This window comes from Parasteatoda tepidariorum, chromosome 5 (genome assembly GCF_982258835.1).
Source record: "Parasteatoda tepidariorum strain Cologne lab strain chromosome 5, Ptep-v5.0, whole genome shotgun sequence".
NCBI classification, from domain to species: Eukaryota; Metazoa; Arthropoda; class Arachnida; order Araneae; family Theridiidae; genus Parasteatoda; species Parasteatoda tepidariorum.
In genome coordinates this window covers 10649548-10671287 of record NC_141759.1, presented here as the reverse complement: position 1 = coordinate 10671287, position 21740 = coordinate 10649548, and the positions used below count along the sequence as shown (strand labels likewise).

The 21740-nt window shown below is 30.9% G+C and overlaps 1 protein-coding gene across 1 annotated transcript; it reads left to right on the top strand.

The window, feature by feature from the left end:
• The first annotated feature begins 3059 nt into the window (after positions 1–3059).
• Positions 3060–21521, top strand: LOC122271137 (venom allergen 5). The gene is made up of 9 exons (XM_087162617.1): positions 3060–3305; positions 4794–4881; positions 7677–7855; positions 8899–9002; positions 12434–12543; positions 16133–16267; positions 18160–18416; positions 20462–20625; positions 21518–21521. The coding sequence occupies exons 1-9, from the start codon at positions 3204–3206 to the stop codon at positions 21519–21521; spliced, it is 1143 nt and encodes a 380-aa protein (XP_087018743.1). The 5' UTR covers positions 3060–3203.
• The last annotated feature ends 219 nt before the right edge of the window (positions 21522–21740 follow it).

Sequence of the window (21740 nt, the reverse complement as noted above, 5' to 3'; positions counted from 1 at the left end):
AATGTCCCTCGCATGCAATATAACTTTCACAGAAAAGCAGTCATTGGCGCTTATCAGCTATAGGTTATTGTTAAAAGAAAGGCATTAAAATTTGCTGTGGATGCTTAAAATTAATGACTACTTATTTAATTAGCTTTGATTCTATAGTATTTTGTACAGTATATTAATTAGTAATTTTAAAATGTAGCAAAACTCTCAATGTTATTTTTTAAATCAATGATCAACTTTGCCATTGTCTAAGTTTATTTCTAAATAATCTTACATTTTAAAAATTTAAAGAAGTAGCATTTGAATAGGGCAATAGTTTACAGTAGGGGGCCCCTCTCATTTTCGGCGAATCTGTATGTAACTAAGATAAGACAAATGAATATCTATGTAAATAACATAAAAGAATATATATGTAAATAAACCAAAAAGTTATCTCATACGGGTAAACAAAAGTTGTGGTAACCCAAAGATGACGTCATTGAAAGCAAAGACCGCAAAGTATATGATGATAATCAGAAATGGACAAAAATTATCGCCAAGGGCAAAACTAGAGCCTTGGACACTAGTATGGATATTTTATTTGCAAAGACAAGAAGAGATAAATATCAATATTTGAATACGTAGTATGAATATTTTGTTTATTATTCACTTAGAATAGAAATTATTTTTGCGTTAGCCGATTTCTATTCTAAGTGAATAATAAACAAAATATTCATACTACGTAAGTTACGTCTATGAGTTAAACAATTCATCAGTTGGTTATATATTTGATTTTGTTTGACTTCTAATTCATTAACATTTATTAACTATCATCGCATACGACTCAGTTATTCTGACTCAATTTGCCGAACGCATGGAAATTAACAATTTTTATTTAATTTTTATGTCTTAAAAAAAATTTAAAAAGTTGGTGGTCTGCATTTTTTGGACACTTTTCGCTTGTGCCTGGCCTACCGAAAAATTTCCTAGCCTTCTTCTAATTGGTAATTGCTTTGCTGGAGTCTAAACACAGCATTAAAGTACTTATATCTATACTCATGGCAAAGCTAACCTTTGGCTTCTACTAAGATAATGACAAACTATTTACATAATTTTCTTGTAGTTTTTCCAAATAGTGCTTTATATTGCTAAATTTGACGACTTTTCAAAATTATAAATAATTCATGTTAAAGACACTTAATGAGAATGTAATATTTTGACTAAATACTAATTGTCAAGTAAAAATTTTGGATTTTAAAGCTTTTTACTATTTATATTTATTCCAATTCACTGAAAGTTGCACTCTTATAGGGTTTTTTTTAAGGAAAAAGCGTTAATTTAAAATCAGGTTATGAACTTAAGCCAGAATTTCTGTCTGTAGCATACATAATCTTCCATTATGAAAAGAATAAAAGTCTAACAGTGTTAATTCATTAGCTCTTAGTACTGAAAAGTACTAAGAATGATTATGAACAGATATCGATGATTATAATTGCTTGTTAGCTCTAGTACTTCAAAGTGGCCAGATCACGCTATTAGTAGAAAATGACATCACTGCATATGGGAAGGGAGATCGCATGTATTGGTGTGTACTGCCATTTTCATGACTTCGGCTACAGACTTCAGTTTTCACAAGTGCTGCGTATTCACGAGTGCATAAAAATATACTGTCTACAGTCACAGTATCACGGTATTTATATTAATTACCTAAAAACCTTACCCCAGTAGTACTATTTCTCTTGACATCAGTGCCTCTTAAAATTTATTTAAACTGAATTATTGTTTTCGATTGAACAACCATTTTTCTTCATTTAAGTTTTTAAAATAATAAATCGGCTAATAAGCGCATTTGAAAATTTATTAGTTATATCAGGCCTGCCAACTACTATGCTTTTGGCAAAATATTTCATAGAGTGGTAGACTTTTAAAAACCAAAGCCTTCAGAATTTTTGCCAAAGCCTCGCCTCGAAAGAGCTAGAACAATGTGGCGTTGTATATGAACTTTTAAATAATTTGAAATTAGTTGCGTGGAAGATTAATTTAAATAAATAAATAAAAATACGTTAGACATAAGCATAGCTGTCACTAGATGTTTACAAAAAGCGTAGAAAGTATGCATCCCTTTCTTTCTTGAGGCTATAATAAAACTAATAATAAATTTATCAAATAAATATAAGAAGAATATTAAAATCTGAACTGTTAAATGTGAAAATGGAACCTGTTACCGAAGTTAAACAAAAGCATGCCAATGCGCACCATATCTCAACATAAAGTGAAGCCAATGACATGAGCTGGCAGCCTAGAAATTTAATCGATTTTTGTTTGAGGGAGATGACGGAAACCTTTGGGTAGAAAGTAGGCGTTACTTCTTAAGGAAAACTCCATTATCTATTTTTAACGAACATAAATTTAGCCGTTATTTCTGTAAGTGGAATAAACAGGGGGGGGGATGAGCAAAACAGCAAATACAATAAGATATCCCTTAGCAAGTCAAGTAAGATAACCTTGTTATACATTTATAATCAATGCAACACTAATTATAACGCGATTATAATCTAATGAGACAAAATTCGTTTAATTACAATATAAATTATATCAGGATTATAAATTTTACGCAGCACGATTTATGGTTAAAGTATTCAAATGAATTTTAACTAAAAATGATATCGTAAAAACTTTTTTTTTAAGTGGAATGTGCCCAAATCTAATAAATATTAAGACGCTTCCACCCTCGCCATCTTATATTCAAGGTTAAATTTTTTATTTGTGTTTTTTCAATAATTTTTTACACTTAACAAATTTTTGATGATATAGTATTATAAGCCAGCTTAACACCTTTCAAATAAGGTAGAAAATAAAGGGATTGCCTTTTAAGATTAGAAGCGCTTGATAATTTTTAGAGCATCGATAATCTTTTTGTTAAAGTGTGGCTTATCACTACATTACCCAGAGTCCTTTTTTTTTCCTTCATTCTTAAATATGTATTTTTAATGTTTTTTTGCTGTAATGCAAAAATGCTAAAGCAGTGATAAATTTTTCTTTGTTAAATTGGTATAAAAATTTGGTTTTAAGTTCAGTTATTATTTATAGTTTTCGGTTTCCATTTTATTGCCTCAGCACTAGAAGAATGCCCCTCCATCTATCGAAGATTCAGCAAGCACCACAGTGTATGCCTACAAAGAAGTAGTAGATGCGACTTCATTGATATTGGCATTAAAGATCAATATACAGAGAAAATGGTCATTCTTAACACCCATAATCAACAAAGGAATAAAGTGGCCATGGGTCAAGAATCTAGAGCAGGTGGTCTGCCCACAGCATCGAACATGTTGGAGCTGGTAAGATAACACGGAGGAACAAATTTTTTTACCGCATTTATACAAGCATTTAATCTCACCCTATTCGGGACTGAGAATTTCAACTCCGAAATTAGTTTTGTTTTCTTAGTGATACTTTTAGTTTGGTTGATTTTTTTCCTGAATATATACAAGTTTACAAGAAAGGTAAAGATTTATATGCACACATATACACTTGCCACCTACCTTGAAAATATCACTTAAAAAAATATACATGGACCTTAATGTCATAAACTGCAGAAATGTATTATCACATCCAGAAACAAACTTTTAAGAAACATGCTTTGCGTGATATTGTTTACTTACATTAGATGTTAGAATAATTTCAATTTTAATTCAGATAAGGAAAAATATTTTAAACTTATTTTATGGGGAAAATTAGTAACAGTAGATGCAGAAGTGATAAAATCCTAAAAAAACTGCATTTTGCCTAAATTTAGCTAGATTTATTTACCTCATTGTGTCATTTTTTGTAAATTAGCTATTAGAAGAATTATTAAAACAGGTATTCTTCGCACCGAAGCAACATCAATTCTCTGCGAAATCGATTGAGTAGTTTTTATGCGATCTAAATGCCCAACACAATAAACATGATTTCTGAGAAATCGCGTTTTAAATTTCTCTAAAGTTTCTCTTCTGCTTTTTGGGACTTACCACCAAACGTGGACGCTTGGATCCCATACAATACGCCTGCTTTATCGAGATCACTTCGTTTGCGTGCACTACTGTCATATGTCTGGCTTCTTTGCTGGTGGTGGTCATGTGGTACTCCAAATGTGCTAAAAAAACTGCATTGCTCCGCTAGCAAAATTCGAACAATTCAAATACCCATGACAACCATGATGCTGAAAATTTCTATGAAACTGTAGTTTAAGGTCACGGTTGTCATATAATCGCCATTTTCAACCATATCTTTATTGAAAAGCATGTATTTTGGGGAAAACGTCCAAATAAGCAAAACTGAGCATAGCTCATTGTCAATGTTCGATAATTAGAGTATATATATTTAACCCCTAAGGTTAGTCTTAAAAAGGGCGCGTTCGGAAATTATATGTGAATCCTCATTACTCACAAGTTAATTTTTTTTTAAAAAACAACTATCATGAAAAAATGGAATAAAATGATAAGCCGGGATTTCGAACACGTTTTGACACTCCAACAGTTCATTTGGACACTATGTCCAAAACAAAAATAAGATAAACTCTACTCAAAACTTTATCAATCCGAAACCATGTTACAAGAGACAATTCTTAGAAAGCAATTGTGGTCTAATTATTTAATATTTAAAAACTACTCCAATGCTTGCATTATCTGGAGTCATAAAAATTTGCAAAAAAAAATTTTTAAAATTATAGTTACGCTTCGAGTCTAATGACTTGAACTATGCGTTTTTTAATTTTATTTTGCGAAAGAACTTCCGAAGAATCATGCTAAAAAGCACAATTACATGGCTTTATTTTTTCCTTATAGGAATGGGATGAAGAACTTGCTTACATAGCACAGAAATGGGCAGAACAATGTATTTTTGAGCATGAATGTTGGCCATGCCGTTCTTCGAGTAAGCTAAAGAATATTTTTGCAGAATTTTCTAAAATATATTTTTATTGTTTAATTTATTTTTTTTTATTTATTTGATTTGGAGCTAATTTTTCAACAATTCATCTGTAGAATTTCTTGAACTTACACGTCATAAGCTTTTTTTACAATCTATATTTTCGAAACAAGTAAGTAAAAGTTGTGCAAAACACGATCCGAAAGATTTGCTTATTTTCCATAAGCAGATAGTGAATTAAATAGCTTAAATTTTATTTGAATCCTATACTTGCTCTTCAGTTCCAAAAATAAACACATCGTTTGAAAACTAGAAAGGAGAGACGAAAAACTAACTACAATGGAATATTTCTCGTATTTATTATTCAAAAAGTTCCAGTAAAGATCAGCAAAATGGCAAAACTATGATACAATTTCATGTGTGATTCATGCAAGACAAAACACTAAATTATTAGGAAGCAAATTTAACAAAAAATTTTTTTATATTGGAAAAGTAATTTTTTAATTTTTGCTTGAATTGCAACTTAAGACAATTTTTATTCCTCGTATTTAACAATAGGAGATATTATGCAGTGAATGAATAAGCTTATTACATATTCACTACTTTAATGCATCGTTTTGAACAATTTAAGACATAATGCTGTAAATGAATATGCTCATTACATATTCACTATTTTTATTCCTTATTTTTAACAATTTAAGATATTATGCTGTAAATGAATATGCTTATTACATATTCACTATTTTTATTCGTCGTGTTTAAGAATTTAAGATGTTATGGGGTCAACGAGTATGCTGATTGCATATTTTAATAAATAATTATTAAAAATTATTTATAAAAAATTTATTCATTGAATGAGGAAGAAGTTCTTGCACAAAGATAAGAGTATGCGTACTATCACTTTTCTTTTTTCTTTTCTCCAAGCTTTGGACATGTACCTAGGTCATTATGGACCCTTTACCATATAGCCCAAAGCTTGGCTACTGGTCCGGCTCCACTCCAGCCTAGGAACGAGCCCATTCAGCAAGAATTTATTAAGAATTTAGATCAGTACAAAGTCACAATATTTTAAAAAAATACAAAGATTAAATATGGTGCAAGTTAATAACACATAATAACAAAAATAATAAAAGAAGTATAAAAGGAAAAAAAACTTAAAGGCCATAAACTATTTGTTATTGCCTTAACTAAATAAACAATTTTGAAAAAGATCCCCCCCCTTCTCTTTTTCTTTGCTTTTTTGTATACAGAAACTGAGGTTGAATACTATATCAAAAAAGTTTAAGAGGTTATAAACACTATCAAGATTACTTAAAAAGTCCGATTTGATTAAAATTTTAATAAGGAGTCATTTTCTGCTAGAAAGTTCATTACGTTAATTAATTTAGATTTTAATGTTTTATTTGTAAGAAAGTTTTTTTGCCAAATATATAAATTATTAATGTTTGGAAGGCGTGTATGCCAAGATATTGTGTAAAGACAAGTTGATAAGTAATGCTCTGGTGTACCTGGATGACCACAGGTACAAAGGTTTGTATCCGAGATTTGCAGGTAATGAAAAAAAGAAGGGAAGGGACCGTGACCTGTTAGGAACCAGATGACTTGTTTAATTGGAATTGATTTGAAGAAGTTGACATTATTGACGATGCTAAACAGACGTCGTCCTCTATCGGAATTATTCCATTGGTTTTGCCAATTACTTGATAAAGATTTTTTAAGAGATTGTTTTAGGTGTGAAACAGGGAGAGGAAAGGAGTAATTTTTAATGTTTTCTGTTGCTTTTTTGGCCAATTCATCCGCTCTCTCATTACCTTCTCTATTGTTATGCGCTTTAATCCAAGAGATTTGAATGGCGGTGTCCATTAGTGCATGTTGAATGTCTTTGGTTATGAGGTTGGTTGATCCTGCGTCTTTAATTGATGTTATTGAGGCTTTAGAATCTGACCAGATTATGTATTTTATTTGTCTATTAAAGTTTAAGTTATTTTTGATGTGTTTTACACATTCTAATATTGCCAATTGTTCGGCTTGGAAAATAGAATTGTTAATATCCAAGGTGAAAGTTTTTGAATGAGCTTTGTTAAGAAATGCGAATGCAGTGCCTGTTTTAGTTTTGGAACCGTCAGTGAAGTAGTTAGTTTCTTTTCTAAAATCGTAGTTACCTTGTTCAGTTAAAGAGATTTTGTTTTTAATATAATAAGATGGGTGATAAATTGGCCTTTTTAATTTATTTTCATAGTCCTGATGATTATAACTTATATGATTGAAGATTGCATTTTTTTTTATTTGAGTTAATGTTGTTGAGCATGACAAGAGCATAATCTGGTCTGGAAGAGGGGGAATATTTGTTAAAACATGAAGAGCTGCGGTGGGGGAAGAGTGGTAAGCTCTGGTAATATTCAAAAGGAATTTGCGTTGAATCGAAATTAATGTTCTAGATATACGAGGTGAGATTGCGTACTATCACTGCATGCTTCTAGTGTATACATACTACTAAACAGTACGTATGCCATTTAATTCGAGACTTATATGAGAGTACCATATTGAGATTACGCCAGTGTAATCTTGGGTCGCTAGAGGCGGAAAGCCTCGTATAAGATAGGATACAATGGGCTATGAAAGGAGAATCACGTGATCACGTATATGTGCTCATGGTCCTGACAATGTTTAGGATAATACAGTTAAAAAAAGCTTTAGATGAATAATAAAAAGTGTGATAACAGAATTTAATGTAAAATATTATGACTGTCCAACCACGTGCTACTTTTCTCGGAGAAAGATTTCGAGTTTTATTTTTCCAGGAAGTTACGCCATTTCACAGAATTTGGCTGAACTTACATATTCTTGTCAAGCAGATTGCGAAGTGATGGAACATGACTGGAAAACAATGATTGAAGCGTGGTACAACGAAGTGCAGGATTTCAGTAAAAGTCTCATACCATCTATTAAGTTTGATCCCATTTACGGCCACTTTGTAACGGTAAGTTAACCCATTCTTTTGCAGTTTAACAAGTCTGGCAACACTAATTCAACAAATGTTACAACCCACTAGAAATGTAAAACTAATTGCTTTTATACGTTTTGTAACCCCTTTTCTTTAAACAACAGAGAACTAATGTATGTCGCTTTCATTTAGAATGTACCATCTGAGGTTTCACTTGCCTATGTCCTGCCAGACTGAAATATTCATTTTATCCCGTACCACGTTGCTGACGTTACCACGCTGCTTATCCTCAGGGGTTAACAGATCATGGGTTTGAATCCCCTTACCATCTGGCTAAACGTGGGAAGTTTTGACCTCTATGTAGCGCAAATGCGTGTTACTTCCATCAAAAAGTCATCCACGAAGGCTAGTTTGTCCCGATTCTTAATCACGAAGTTCCCTTATCTTCTGGGTTGGACTCAAAATTACTAGGCTATGGAGTTGAACATTGATAATCATGAACTCAGAATTAAATTGTATAAAATAAAACAAAATGCATTCCGTACATATAAAATAAAAATTGCGTAAACATAAATTTTAAAAATGCTCCCTGGATTGACCATGTTAAACAAAGTTTTTCTCACTGCGAATGAGCCTCGGCAAATTTATTCTTTTAAAATGAGGCAAAACCTTGTCTTACTATAAGAATTTTACCAATTTTTGTATAAAAATATAATTATATTTATCCGTTTGAAAACCCGCGATTCAGATATTAACCCGCTATTTTGTTAAAAAATTTTGTGTGTCGTTGTAATTGTATTGTTTTTATAATATTCTTTTTATAATATAATTGTATAGTTTTTATAATCTTCTAAACATGTTTAAGTATGATCATTACTAAGTATCCAATAGTTCAATAGCCAATTAATTATCTGTTTATGAATGCGCATCATATGGTACGTATCATCATTTACGTATTTGATATGATATGTATCATCATTCGCGTATTTGAATATGCATCATCATGATCATGTGCATCATAGTGTACTTTAATACGCTTCATATGAATTGAAAAATTATAAACATTTTATGTTTCATAGATGACATGGGCGGAGACCTATAGAATTGGTTGTGGATATACATCCTATAGAGTTGGAAGATCAACTGCGAAACAACTTTATGTATGTGACTATGCACCGGCAGCGTAAGTATTCATTAGATAGATATTACATAGTGCATAGTTACATATTGCATAGGTAACTAGATAGACATTATATACTGCATTTTTCGCTAATGCAATAGATATATCTAAACTAAGTCATACCAGTTTTGTTGAAAAATATTATCCTTTCTTTTTTTGTTTGTTTAGCTGAAATTATTTAAATAGTACTATCTTTTCACTTTAGAATTAAAATTCATAGGACGATTCCTATGAATTATATCAAAAAAAAAGAAAAATCGGAAATATATAGTTTGAGGAATATATACTTCGTCGGAAATATATAGTTTGAAGGTGGTAAGTTTGTGTTAACAAATGAACATGGTGAAATTAATTTAGTGAAAGGTTATATACAGAATAAATCTGGGGTAGGATAGTTGTAACGAGACTTCAGATTTAAGAACCTTCTCTTATAGTTATTAAAATATTCTGGTAATTACAAACATGATAAAATACAGCTTTTTATTTACAGCTTTACAGTTTTTTTTACAGTTACACGCGTACCCTGTATAATTGTATTCGTTCGCATTCTGTAAGTAATACAGAGATGCCAACTGCTCTGGATACGGAAAAATATTTTAAATAACGATAGAGATCGACAAATAAAAAATTGCAGAATTTCAGATATTTCTGCCAGCTTTTTAGAAAGCTCAATTGTATTATTGCTTTTTTACTTTATTTAAAAACAACTGGGCACCTGGGCCGCGCAGCGGCCCCTATCCCATTCATCGTGAAACTACAACAATGAGGTAAAAACATTTTGAATATAAGCAGTCGTTGTGGTAGCTTTACAATAATATTACCATGATTAGAGAAAATACAAACTTGAACTGAGATATTTACAGTAATTGCCATGAAAATATGTACAGAAAATATAACGTTGATTCGAAAAAATTACAACTTGAACAAAGATATTTACATTAATTGCCATAAATATGTACAGAAAATTGAATATGAGAATTAATAAATGATGATTATGTATATACAAAAGTCGTGATTCAAGAACGTGAAGATTTAACATAAACTTTCGACAGGCCTTAATTGCATTATTGCTACAAAGTGGCGTATCACATAAGCCTTCGAATTTTTTGGATGTAGTGGTGAGTATCTACCCTATAAATGGAATTTTTAAAACAAGAATCACGCATTAAAAGACTACCACTCGAAAATATTTATCCTTAGCAAGTTAGCATCTCTGGTAATAATTAAACTAAAAAAGAATGTTACATCTCTAGCGGAATTATTCGATGAGAAAAATGCACATTTGAATAGAGAAAAAATTATATCTTTCGTCCGAAACTCAAGAATTGAAACTTTGGCATCAAATCGCCAAAAATGAGAGGGATTATCGATTGTAAAAAAATTACTGATTCAATAAATAATTCTTAGAACTTAACGATCAACTCCATGCACAGAGGAGCAATTGCGTATGAAAAATTGCTCCTCCATGTTTGATAAGCGAAAATATTAAATGGCGGTCACTAAATGTGTTATAGCAATAAACGTTTAACTGTAAATATTATTTTAAGAACATGATTACTAAGCAAAATAATTTATGTTCCCCAACAGATATTTATAATATTCTAAGGGAAAGGTTTAGACGTCGAATGCGTAAGCAAACACAATTATTTTTATTGCATATATAAGTAAATTGCTTACTTGCATATGTACTAAAATGAACTTTGTAATAAAGTATACAGTCCCTGCCCAAATTATTCGACGCACTCTAAGATGTAAAATCTTAATTATCAGGTGATACTATACAGCTTTATTGTTTTTATGCGACTGAAACCGATTTGCACTTGCTTACGTTTGTGTATCAGTTGGTTAAATTAGACGATGTATGTAATATAAATTTGACGATAGGATAAATTAGACGATATATTATATAAATATGGAATATTTATTATATCAAGTATTATATCAGTACATTATAATTATTCGATCAAATTATTTGACGCGCTGTAGTTTTTTAATAATTGCATGTTTTGCACGAGTTTATATGCAATACTTTTATATTTAAACATACATGTAATGGGTTTTAATTCAGGAGATTTTTTATATACTTCCTATTTGTGTTTATTTTTAACGTATTGCATATTACAATGTTAACCAATTGATACAGGAGCGTAAATAAGTGCAAACCTGTTTCATCCGAGTAAAAACAATAAAGCTGTAGGGGAGAGTGGGGTCAATTGTAACATTTTTTACTTAACTATTTTTAACTAAGAAAAAATCCAATATATTATTAGTATTAATTGACAGACGAGTAAAGTAGACTATCCTCTACCAGAAAAAATAAATAAATACCTTATTTTAAATGTTATTATATTAGTTATTAACAATTTTTGACAGTCGTGCACTTGTTACAATTGTCCCCACTTACGGGGTCATTTGTAACAGTTCATAAATTCAACTAAAACATAGTTAATTATACATATTATCATAGTTGTGATATATTTTTTTATTGATCAAAATAGTACCGATATTTTAGGAGTAAAAATAATAATGAGCAGAGACCTAAAGGGTTAAACCTATAACTTTAAGGGGTTAAAAATTTTAATTTATGCTGTGAAAGGTGACAAATTAAATAATGCACATGCAACATAATATAAATGATATAGGAAACTACTGGTGGCTCTTAAAGAGTTAAGTAATGGTTTGTAAACATAAGATTATTTATTTTCAGCTGTTACAATCGTCCCTTTACTTATTGTTACAATCGTCCCCAAGACTCCATTTCAGCTTCATTTGTTAAAAACAATGCTAGTTAATTAGCAAAACTAATCTTTTTTAAAATTGAAATGTTAATTAAGGTGTCCACTTACATATTCGGTTACTAATTTTCATTTGTTTAAACAAAATTACTTTGCTACAATATAATATTCTAATACCAAAAAAGTACTTGCGTAGCGTGAAAATATCTTTTGGGATGTAACTCGTTCAAAAGTACATAAAAATGGTTGCCATCAGGTGTGTACATGTAGATTTATTAAATACACCTAGTGCGCCACCTAGGAACCAAATCTAGAACCCGACACTCGAAATTTTTGCTCTGTTACAATTGACCCCAATCTCCCCTATAGTATCACGTGATAATTATAATTTCACACAGAATCTTATTGTGTGTCTAATAATATGGCTAAGGAATGTAGTTTCAATTTTGTAGGAAACTCTGCTTTCTGCTAAAATTATACAAAATTACAGAAACTACGACGAAATTATTTATTCGGAAACAAACAAAAACTAATTGCTAGGGGATGCCACTATCTAGTATTAATATAAACTGTATAATAAATATGTTTGTTTTTTTTTGCTTTTCATAACTCAAGTTACCACATTATTTGTTCCTTTCTTTTAAATAAAAAAAAACGCAATGTTTTCAAAACGTTCTTCTTCTCTCTCTCCGTTTTCAGCATAAGGGAGAAGCGTATGTATAAGGAAGGATCTCCCTGCTCAGAATGTCCCCTCAACTCTTGCTGTGGATCGACATGCCGTGATCCCAAAAAATACGCTGGACTCTGTCGTAAATATATATTATCATATTCTTACATTATAAATTAAACTAAGTTGGTGCCATTCTATAATATACACTTAACAAAAGCGATATGACACATTTTTTATGCCTCAACGAACATCTTTTATTATGCAGGAAAATTTCTGATACTTAATTGAGATACATTTTTATTTGGATAAATATGATGGCATTTGATATATATGGCATGCGAGCAGCTATGTTCTTAATATTACTATTATTATTCGATTTCGTAACTTTCCTTTTGCATGCATGCCAACTCAACTATAAACCTATTTTATGCACTCCTACTTTAACCAATGCCTCCCCGAGATGGCTTAGGGGATAAAACGTTCATGGGTGAGATCATTTATGGGTTAGTGACGGATGATGGGTTAGATCATGAGTCCCTTTGCCGGTTGGTAAACCTAAGGAGGTTCTCGTGGTCTTCCACTCCATGTAACGCAAATACGGGTAAGTTCCATCAAAAAGTCCTTCACAAAGGAAATTTCTCCCAATACTTGATCCAGAAGTTCCCTTGTCTTCTGGATTGAGTTCAAAATTACAAGGCTGCGTTGTTGAACATTAGTTGTCATGAACCCTAAAAATTGGGTCGGCTGTTCACCGACGGCATTTGATGACATCTATCGTAATAATCCCCCACTGCGCAGCTTAGTAACCCGAACGTAGTGATCTCTTTCTTATTTCTTCCTCCACTGCGCAGCTTTGTAACCTGAACGTAGTGACATTTTTTCATTTTTTCCTCCACTGCTTAGTAACACGAACGTAGTGATATCTTTCTTATTATCCTCCACTGCGTAGTTTATTTTCGTTACATCGAACTACTAAATTGATCCGTGCTGAAACCTTGTTTCTTCTAGGTGGTGTTGCTTTAACCCATTAATGCACCTTCACAAATTATTGCTTCTACAATTAGAGCTGTGATCATGAGTTTTTTTTCATTATCTTACTTTCGTTTTTTTCAAGTATAAAAAGATTTACTCACATTTCATTTTTAAAATTCTTCGCTTTGTTACGGATGAATGCATGCTTTCCTATACCTATATAAAATCATTTTCGGAATCTCACCCTGAGGTTTATCTGACCCTTCATTTAAAATTTACGGAAAAGGAAGGGGGCGTTTACTAAGGCTGATCTATTATGATAAAAAAAATTATCAAAATAAAATAACAATTTACAGTAAAATGCAAATCTAGGATAGGAAATACTTGCCTTAGTCACAGACATAAACTTCGAACTGGGAGTCTGAGACCTCAGGTGTGACCTTTTTCCATTATATAATCTTGAGATACTGGAATTTGTAGTGAGTCATTTAGGTTAACCCCTTTATGCACAGATTTTTTAAAAATAAAACAGGCCAAAAAAATCACTTTTTTTGTAAAAAAAACACACTTTAGAACAAGGTTTCCATTTGCTGCCTCTTCTGGTTCAACTTTACTTTTGGTGGACAATTTTAATACACTGCACTTTCGTTCCATGTAAAAAGGCTACATTTTATTCTTGAATAAATAAGTGTTATAGCTTGCAATCCTATGTAAATGATAAATATCAGTAAAACGACTTTTTTTTTCATAGCTTTCACATTGTTATTTTCAATACTCGATTATATTCGAGTGTGAAAAACTATAGCAGCATTAAATACAACGCCGCTTGAATTATCTTGAGCCTCCACACGGTTTTATACAGTTATTCCGATCAGACCACTGTGAAGGATATCCACTTATCGAACGAGTCATTTCATAAAGAATATAGTTAAAATAAGAAAGTGGTAGCAAATATATGACTTAAAATTTATTTTATGTATGAATATTACATATCTGCCAACTCTTCCGGAAGATTTTATTTTTATATTTAAAGTGGTAGCAATACTCGGGTTATTCCAAATAACTTTTTGAATTATAATGATAATTAAATATGAGTTTGACCACCACTACATATTAATAATTACATCAAAGCATAATAATCCTTGCACTAGCGAATTTCAACGGGATCAAAATATAAATTTATTTTTGAGTCAGATTGTTTTTCGTTTATAGTTTTACAACCACTCTGAAAATCCATTCTCGGAAAGAGTAAAACTTGGCAGGTATGATATATTATCGAAATTAATTGGTTTTTCTACTGTTTGGGCATTCAAAAAGTCTTTGATTGATGTAACAGTACTTGCTCCTTATAATTATAGATGTAATAATAAATAACTAAATCATTGTGGTATCTGTGAATCTTTTAATTCACCCAAATAAATGAAAATCCTGAAAAAAGTTTCCCACCACAATGAATGCATTTGAAAAAAGGAACTGTCCTAAATGTATGACTCTGGGGGCGTTAACCGGTTAAGGAAAGAAAATCTTAAAAATCGCACTCTATTTTATATTACTGTGGTTTCCTTTAACAAATAATCCATTAAAATTCCTTTTTAAAAAAGTAAAACATGCAAGATAATTCCCTATAGAAAGTTATTAAAGTACAGAATATTTTTTACCCCTCGGGCCCATATAAGAATTGAATCAGTTTCTTATTACCTCCCACTTTCTGTCTAAGAAGTCGGGATCAATAACATGAATTACACAGTTGAAAAATTTTCTACCTGAGAAATACGAAATTCAAAATATTTATATTCATGTATTTAACATATTTAGTGGTAGTTTCATGTTATATAAATTCATTATTTAGTATGTGTTTTATTAAAAAAAGATAGAATAATTTTTTCCTCAAGAAAAAAATTGGAAAAGGAGTTTTGTACCAGATGAATTCTAAAAATTCTCATAAAACTCATCGGGGATCACGATTCTTTGATCCGCAGAAAATGATAAACTTGTTTTATCAACTTCTTTAAATTTACTTTTCTTTTAAGTTTAATTAATTCAAATTCTGTTCTTTAATATCTAGATGTGTTAACACAAAGTAGTTAATATAGTGAGGAACGTTTCAAAATACAATATCAGAGCTTAGTTTCATTAAGATTTCTTATGCTTTTGACAGTCCGTACCATCTTTTCTTACTGACCTCTAACCGACGTATTTTCAGAACCTAACCGACGTATTATGAATATGAATATGTTAAATACATGACCTCAGAGTCAGATATTCAAATTCCCTTTGACATCCTCGTAATTGCCAAAAGAGGTTCAAATTAAACTTTATTTTCTTGTTGTGCTTTTTAAAAGTCCGTGGGGAACCCTTTAATTTATTCTGAGTTAACCGTCCATAGTATCCACTAACCCCTTGAGGGCGGGTGATTCATAAAAGCATTCGTACAAAATCAGAATGTAATTAAATAAAAAAAACGGTAGCTTAAATGCAGGCGTTGCTAATTTGACAGAATTACTTTGCTTTAACTTTAAATATTGTTAGTTTAATCATATATATTATCAATGTTAATTCAAAGTATAACTAAATAATTTCATTTTGAATTAAAGTAAAGGTGAATTAAATAAATCAATTACAACCCCGCCCACAAATAAACTGCTAAAGAATTACTTTGATTACCAGTTTTATCTTTTTATCCTGATTGATACGGTTTCATGCTGGCACGTATTTGTGACAGATGGAGCGAAAGGGTTAAATGTACTTTTTTCCAGGACTATCAGGCACGCCACCGATTCTGCCTCCCAAACAAACACGCCTCTTCTACTGCTCATTTCAGGAAGGAGATTCGAACTGCTTGTTTTATCCACAAGGATCTGCAACATGGGAATTCGTAAGAACAATTGATGGTAATTCTATATATATATAAATTGTGTTTATATATATATATATATATATATATATATATATATATATATATATATATATATATATATATATATATATATATATATATATATATAAACACAATGAAGAATTATAAAATAAAATAAAATAGAAATTTTCTTAATGGTAAAACGTAAAGGTTCACTTCAGGACGCATTCGTTTACGATGGTAAATGCGTTATTTCAAATTAAAGAATAATTATTCTGAGATAAAACTTACTCTTTATAATGCATCTATATCGTCAAAAAATAAAAATTCAAATGAAAATGAGTTTGAGATAAAAGAAAAAAAGCAGAAAGCAAATTTACCGACGTGGTGTAAAGTTAAAATGCCTTAAAAATACATATACTAATCTGACAGTTAATAAAAATTCACTAAGAAAGAAATATATAAAACAGTGCTTATAGCTTAAATCATAAAAAAAAAATTTAAAATTATATTTAATAGAGCAAATATGAAGTAAACTATATTTCAGTTCACATAATAATTTAATTACTTGAGCAACAAAACGCATAATAGGAGAAAAAATAATATATACCAAAGAACCATTCTATTATGACCACCCTCCATCTATAACAATGGGCTCACCCAGGTTTTCACGATTTCTCGCCGAGGAACAATGTTTTCATGGGGCACATTAGGACCCATAATCCTCATAGAACAATCCTTGACGTCTGTAAGCTACTTAAACATAGTTGCAGACCAGGTTCACACATTCATGGCAACAGTTTTTCCTGCGGGAGATGGTGTTTACCAACAGGATAATGCCCCATGTCATAAGGGTAGAATCGTCGAGGAACATTCCAGTGACTTTCAAGTCATGTCTTGGCACTCAAATTCACCTGACCTTAATCCAATAAAGCATTTGTGGTCCTACTTTAAAAAGCAAATTCTTGCTGCCACGCTACGCCCTCGCATTGTGAGGGAATTGTAGGACCGGTCGGTGAGCGCTTGGTACCAGATACCTCCGACTACCTATCAGCACCTTGTGGAATCAATGCCACGGCGGGTGCTAGCAGTTTTGAGGGCAAAAGGTGGTCCTATATGTTATTAGCAGGGTGATCATAATGTAATGGCTCTTCGGTGTATATATATATATATATATATATATATATATATATATATATATATATATATATATATATATATATATATATATATATATATATATATATATATATATATATATATATATATATATATATATATATATATATATGTATGTATATATATATATATATATATATTATTATTATTTCAATTTTATTACCTTTTTACTAATTGTTTCTCATAGATGGCAGCACTAATATTTTACCTAAACATTTTTTTCTTCTTCTTCGATCAAATGTTTTTTTAATTTTATTATATTCGATTCAAGCTATAAGCAATATTTTACATCTTCGTGATTTTTGTTAACTGTTTTATTATTGTACTTTTAAACCTAAACCGCGTTTTAATTCACGCCGGTAAGTTTGATTTCCTTTTACATTTTTCTTTTATTTCATGATTTTTTACAACAATAGGTTTTTTGCGATATCGACACATATAAAGAATAATTTTTATCTTAGGATAATTATTCTTTATTCAGAAATATCGCATTATTTATGGCAATTAGATGTGTCTTGACAACGACTATTTTGCTTCTACCATTCTTGTTTCTCTACCATTTAGTTTTTTATTTTTATTTTATTCATGTTTTTCATGTTAATTTGTGTTTATATATATATATATATATATATATATATATATATATATATATATATATATATATATATATATATATATATATATATACTGAAAATTTCCCATGTATAGCTTCCTAAAATTATACTTCTTCTCTTGTGTATGTGTCAGGTATTATACTGAGCACAGTTGTTCAGCAACAACAAAGTGCTGTGGCCAATTTTCAGCAGTGGATATATGCAAGAAATGGATCTTGTTTAAGACTGAATATACGAAAAGGTCCAAACGTCGATGGTGATTTTGATGCCAGCGTTTTGAAACTTGAGTTTGAACGACAAAATGGGAAACGAGCGATTCAGATTTTCTCCTATCCACCTTGGCAATTTGTTAAAAGCTCCCTACCAATGGGTTTCGAAGGATATTTTAAGGTAAATGGACACTTTACATACATGTTTAAAATACTGAACATTTGTTAGACAATCTAAAATTTAAAAACTTTAAGGAAAATGGTTTCTGTTCAATTTGAGGGTGTTGCTGATCTTTAATATTCTTTGTTTTTATGTACGCTGATTGTCAAACAGGATTTTCATGATATAATAATTCAAAAAAATTATCAATTAATCATAAACGTAAGAATAATTTAATTATTTTAGCACAATATCTTAACAACTCTTGCTACTTTTATGCACGGTAGCAGAATTCATGGAGCAAATTTACAACAGTATATCCATAAATTCAAATTCCTCTGCGATCCCAGCACAGTCAAAGATTATTTTTGTAAAAACTCAACTTGATTAAACAACTATGTAACAAAAGTATTTAGAAATTATATACAGGAACTTTACGTCATCTAAATTTATTTTGAATGAACTATACTAAAAAAAGCACAATACAGTATGAGTCTGAAATCAATTAACAGCAATGGTAGGTCAATACTTTATCTACGTTATATATTACTTTATTTAGGTACTTTATTTATGCACTATAACTCTGCAGTGACGGTCTAGTAAACATCCCTGAGGATGACCCAAAGACATACCATCAAAATTTTGATCCTCTGAAGAGGGCATAGCTCTTCTGCTTCACTAGCCCGAGGACCTGCTTACGTAGTCTAGTTCTTTACGGTAAAACAGTTTAACGAGAACTGATTCCGCATCTCCCTCGGTCCCTACGCATCAGATCAAAATGAACGCTTACGAAATTTCAATGATTTATTCAAACTTTTTAGAAATGCATCCCTCTTCAGCATGTTTTAACCTTGACACATGCTATTTAAGAGCCGAAAAGCAGCGATATACAAACATAAAGTGTTAAAAGTAAAGGAACATTTAGGATCTTTTTCTTTCTTTTTTTTTAAAAAGAGATTTTTAATGGATGATATTGGAATCATTAAAGCCTTATTGAAACCTAATTTTAAATAAATATTATTTTACTTGCTACAAAGGAGTTTAAATTTGTCTCTATTCTTTCTTGGATTTAATCATCCTAAATGTTCTTCATACTTCACTTGTTAACTTTATTTTTAAAAAAAATAGTTATATTTTTGTGCCAAGTAGCGAGGGAAATTTTTTGTCTGGTTAGCATTTTCAAAAAAGAAATTTCATGCCCTACCTTTATGTTAATCATTATTAATTAATTTCTTCTAATAACCGCCGTTGAATAGCCGACCTAATTTCGGGCTTACGACTACCAATGATCAGCTCCGTATCCTTGTAATTTTGAACCTAATCCAGAAGACAAGGGAACTTCTGCATCAAGTATTTAAAAAATTTTGACCTCGTGAAGGACTTATTGAGGGAACTTACCCGCCCATGCGTTACATGGAAAGGAAAACCACGAAAATATCCCACAGTTAGCCTGATGGCAAGGGGACTCTAACTCATGATCTGTCTACCACTGAGGATATTTTACGTCAGCACTTTGGTCGGTGCGAGCCGGGTTTGGAATTCGCATCGTAGAGATCCCAACTTGCTTCGCTTTGTAAATAAATATTTTCTAGTGGTAACAAAATTTAAATTATTTTTAGTTTAATATTATTTATTTTAAGTAATTTTTCCGCCCCTACATATGAAATGTTCTAAGCATCATACTAAAAGTAACTTAATTGCAGTTATTACGTGGCTACACTTTTGATTAGGTTAAATTATCCTTATTCTACAAGTCTTACAATTTAATTCGCTACCAATTTATTAAAACTTTATCAGAAGGCGGAGAAGTTGGCATCCCTGGTATCCACCAGTCATCGCTGGGATTCGAACTCGGTTTACCTCTTTGGAAGGAGAACGCTCTATCCCTTGAGTCACAATATCACGTTTTACATATTTTGCTGCATCTCGTGAACAGCGTGAAAATCCAATCATTAGATCAAAAGTTATGCAGGGTGGCCACTTTTTTATTTTAATTATTGTAGAATTAAAAGAAAAAAGAGGACAAATTAACCTGAATAAAACCTTCCAACCTGTTTGTATTTCAGTTGAGCATAAAGATGAGCGTACCAGCCGGTGCCCCTCCGCAGTTTTTTGAAATCAAAGAGATTGAATTGGACAGCGAACCTTGTAAAAGTAATGCACACTCTGAGTACAGTAAAATGATTTATCATTTGATAGGATTAATCATATTGATTCATTTATTTAAATTGTTAGTTTTCAATATTGATTGTTCAATTATAATCAATAAATGAAATATCAAAATTGTGTTTTATAAATTGGATTAATTAATTATCATAGAAAAATAAACTCTTCACCTTTTTATACATTCACTTGCCACATTTATTATCGGAAATGCAGCTTACTCTGATTTGCATAATTATTTTTCCAGCATAAGTAAAAGTTATATTTTAATGTTTTAATAAAAATGAAGGAAACAAAATTTATTAAACACTATGCACAAATAATTTAGACATACAGCTATAAAATACCGATTGGTTCCGTTAATTGAGGTTTGAGCAGTTATGAAGATTTCTACTTAATGCAAGATTCAGAAAGTTTTAATCACTAATTTTCGACCTGTTCAAAAAATATTTTGCATAAAGCAGAGCACTTGACATCCCTGCATTAAGTTGAAATAATTTCTTAGACATCGTTTTGTTTTCTAAATGTTTACATGAATTTAAAGTATGCTTTACTTGAAAATACAGGGATTGAAAAAAATTATGGAAACACATCTATACTAACTCTATGCAACAAAATGTTTGTTTTAGCTGAAAATGTTGCGAAAGATTTTACATGGCATAACTATTGACACAATTTGAAAGATCATGTGTAAGCTTTTAGAAATAATATCCTTCTTACTCCTGCAAAATAAACGCGTCATGATAAAAGCTTTTTTTCCCTTCTTTAATGCCAAATTTGTTTTTTCCCTTCTTTAATGCCAAACGATGTCTAAGAAGTTGAAATAATTTCTTAGACATCGTTTTGTTTTCTAAATGTTTACATGAATTTAAAGTATGCTTTACTTGAAAATACAGGGATTGAAAAAAATTATGGAAACACATCTATACTAACTCTATGCAACAAAATGTTTGTTTTAGCTGAAACTGTTGCGAAAGATTTTACATAGCATAACTATTGACACAATTTGAAAGATCATGTGTAAGCTTTTAGAAATAATATCCTTCTTACTCCTGCAAAATAAACGCGTCATGATAAAAGCTTTTTTTCCCTTCTTTAATGCCAAATTTGTTTTTTCCCTTCTTTAATGCCAAACGATGTCTAAGAAGTCGAAATAATTTCTTAGACATCGTTTTGTTTTCT

Coding starts and splice junctions, on each gene's coding strand:
- LOC122271137 (XM_087162617.1), top strand. CDS start 3,204: ATGGTCATTCTTAACACCCATAATCAACAAAGGAATAAAGTGGCCATG. Junction 16,268..18,159: donor ATTCGTAAGAACAATTGATG/GTAATTCTATAT, acceptor TGTATGTGTCAG/GTATTATACTGAGCACAGTT. Junction 18,417..20,461: donor GTTTCGAAGGATATTTTAAG/GTAAATGGACAC, acceptor TTTGTATTTCAG/TTGAGCATAAAGATGAGCGT.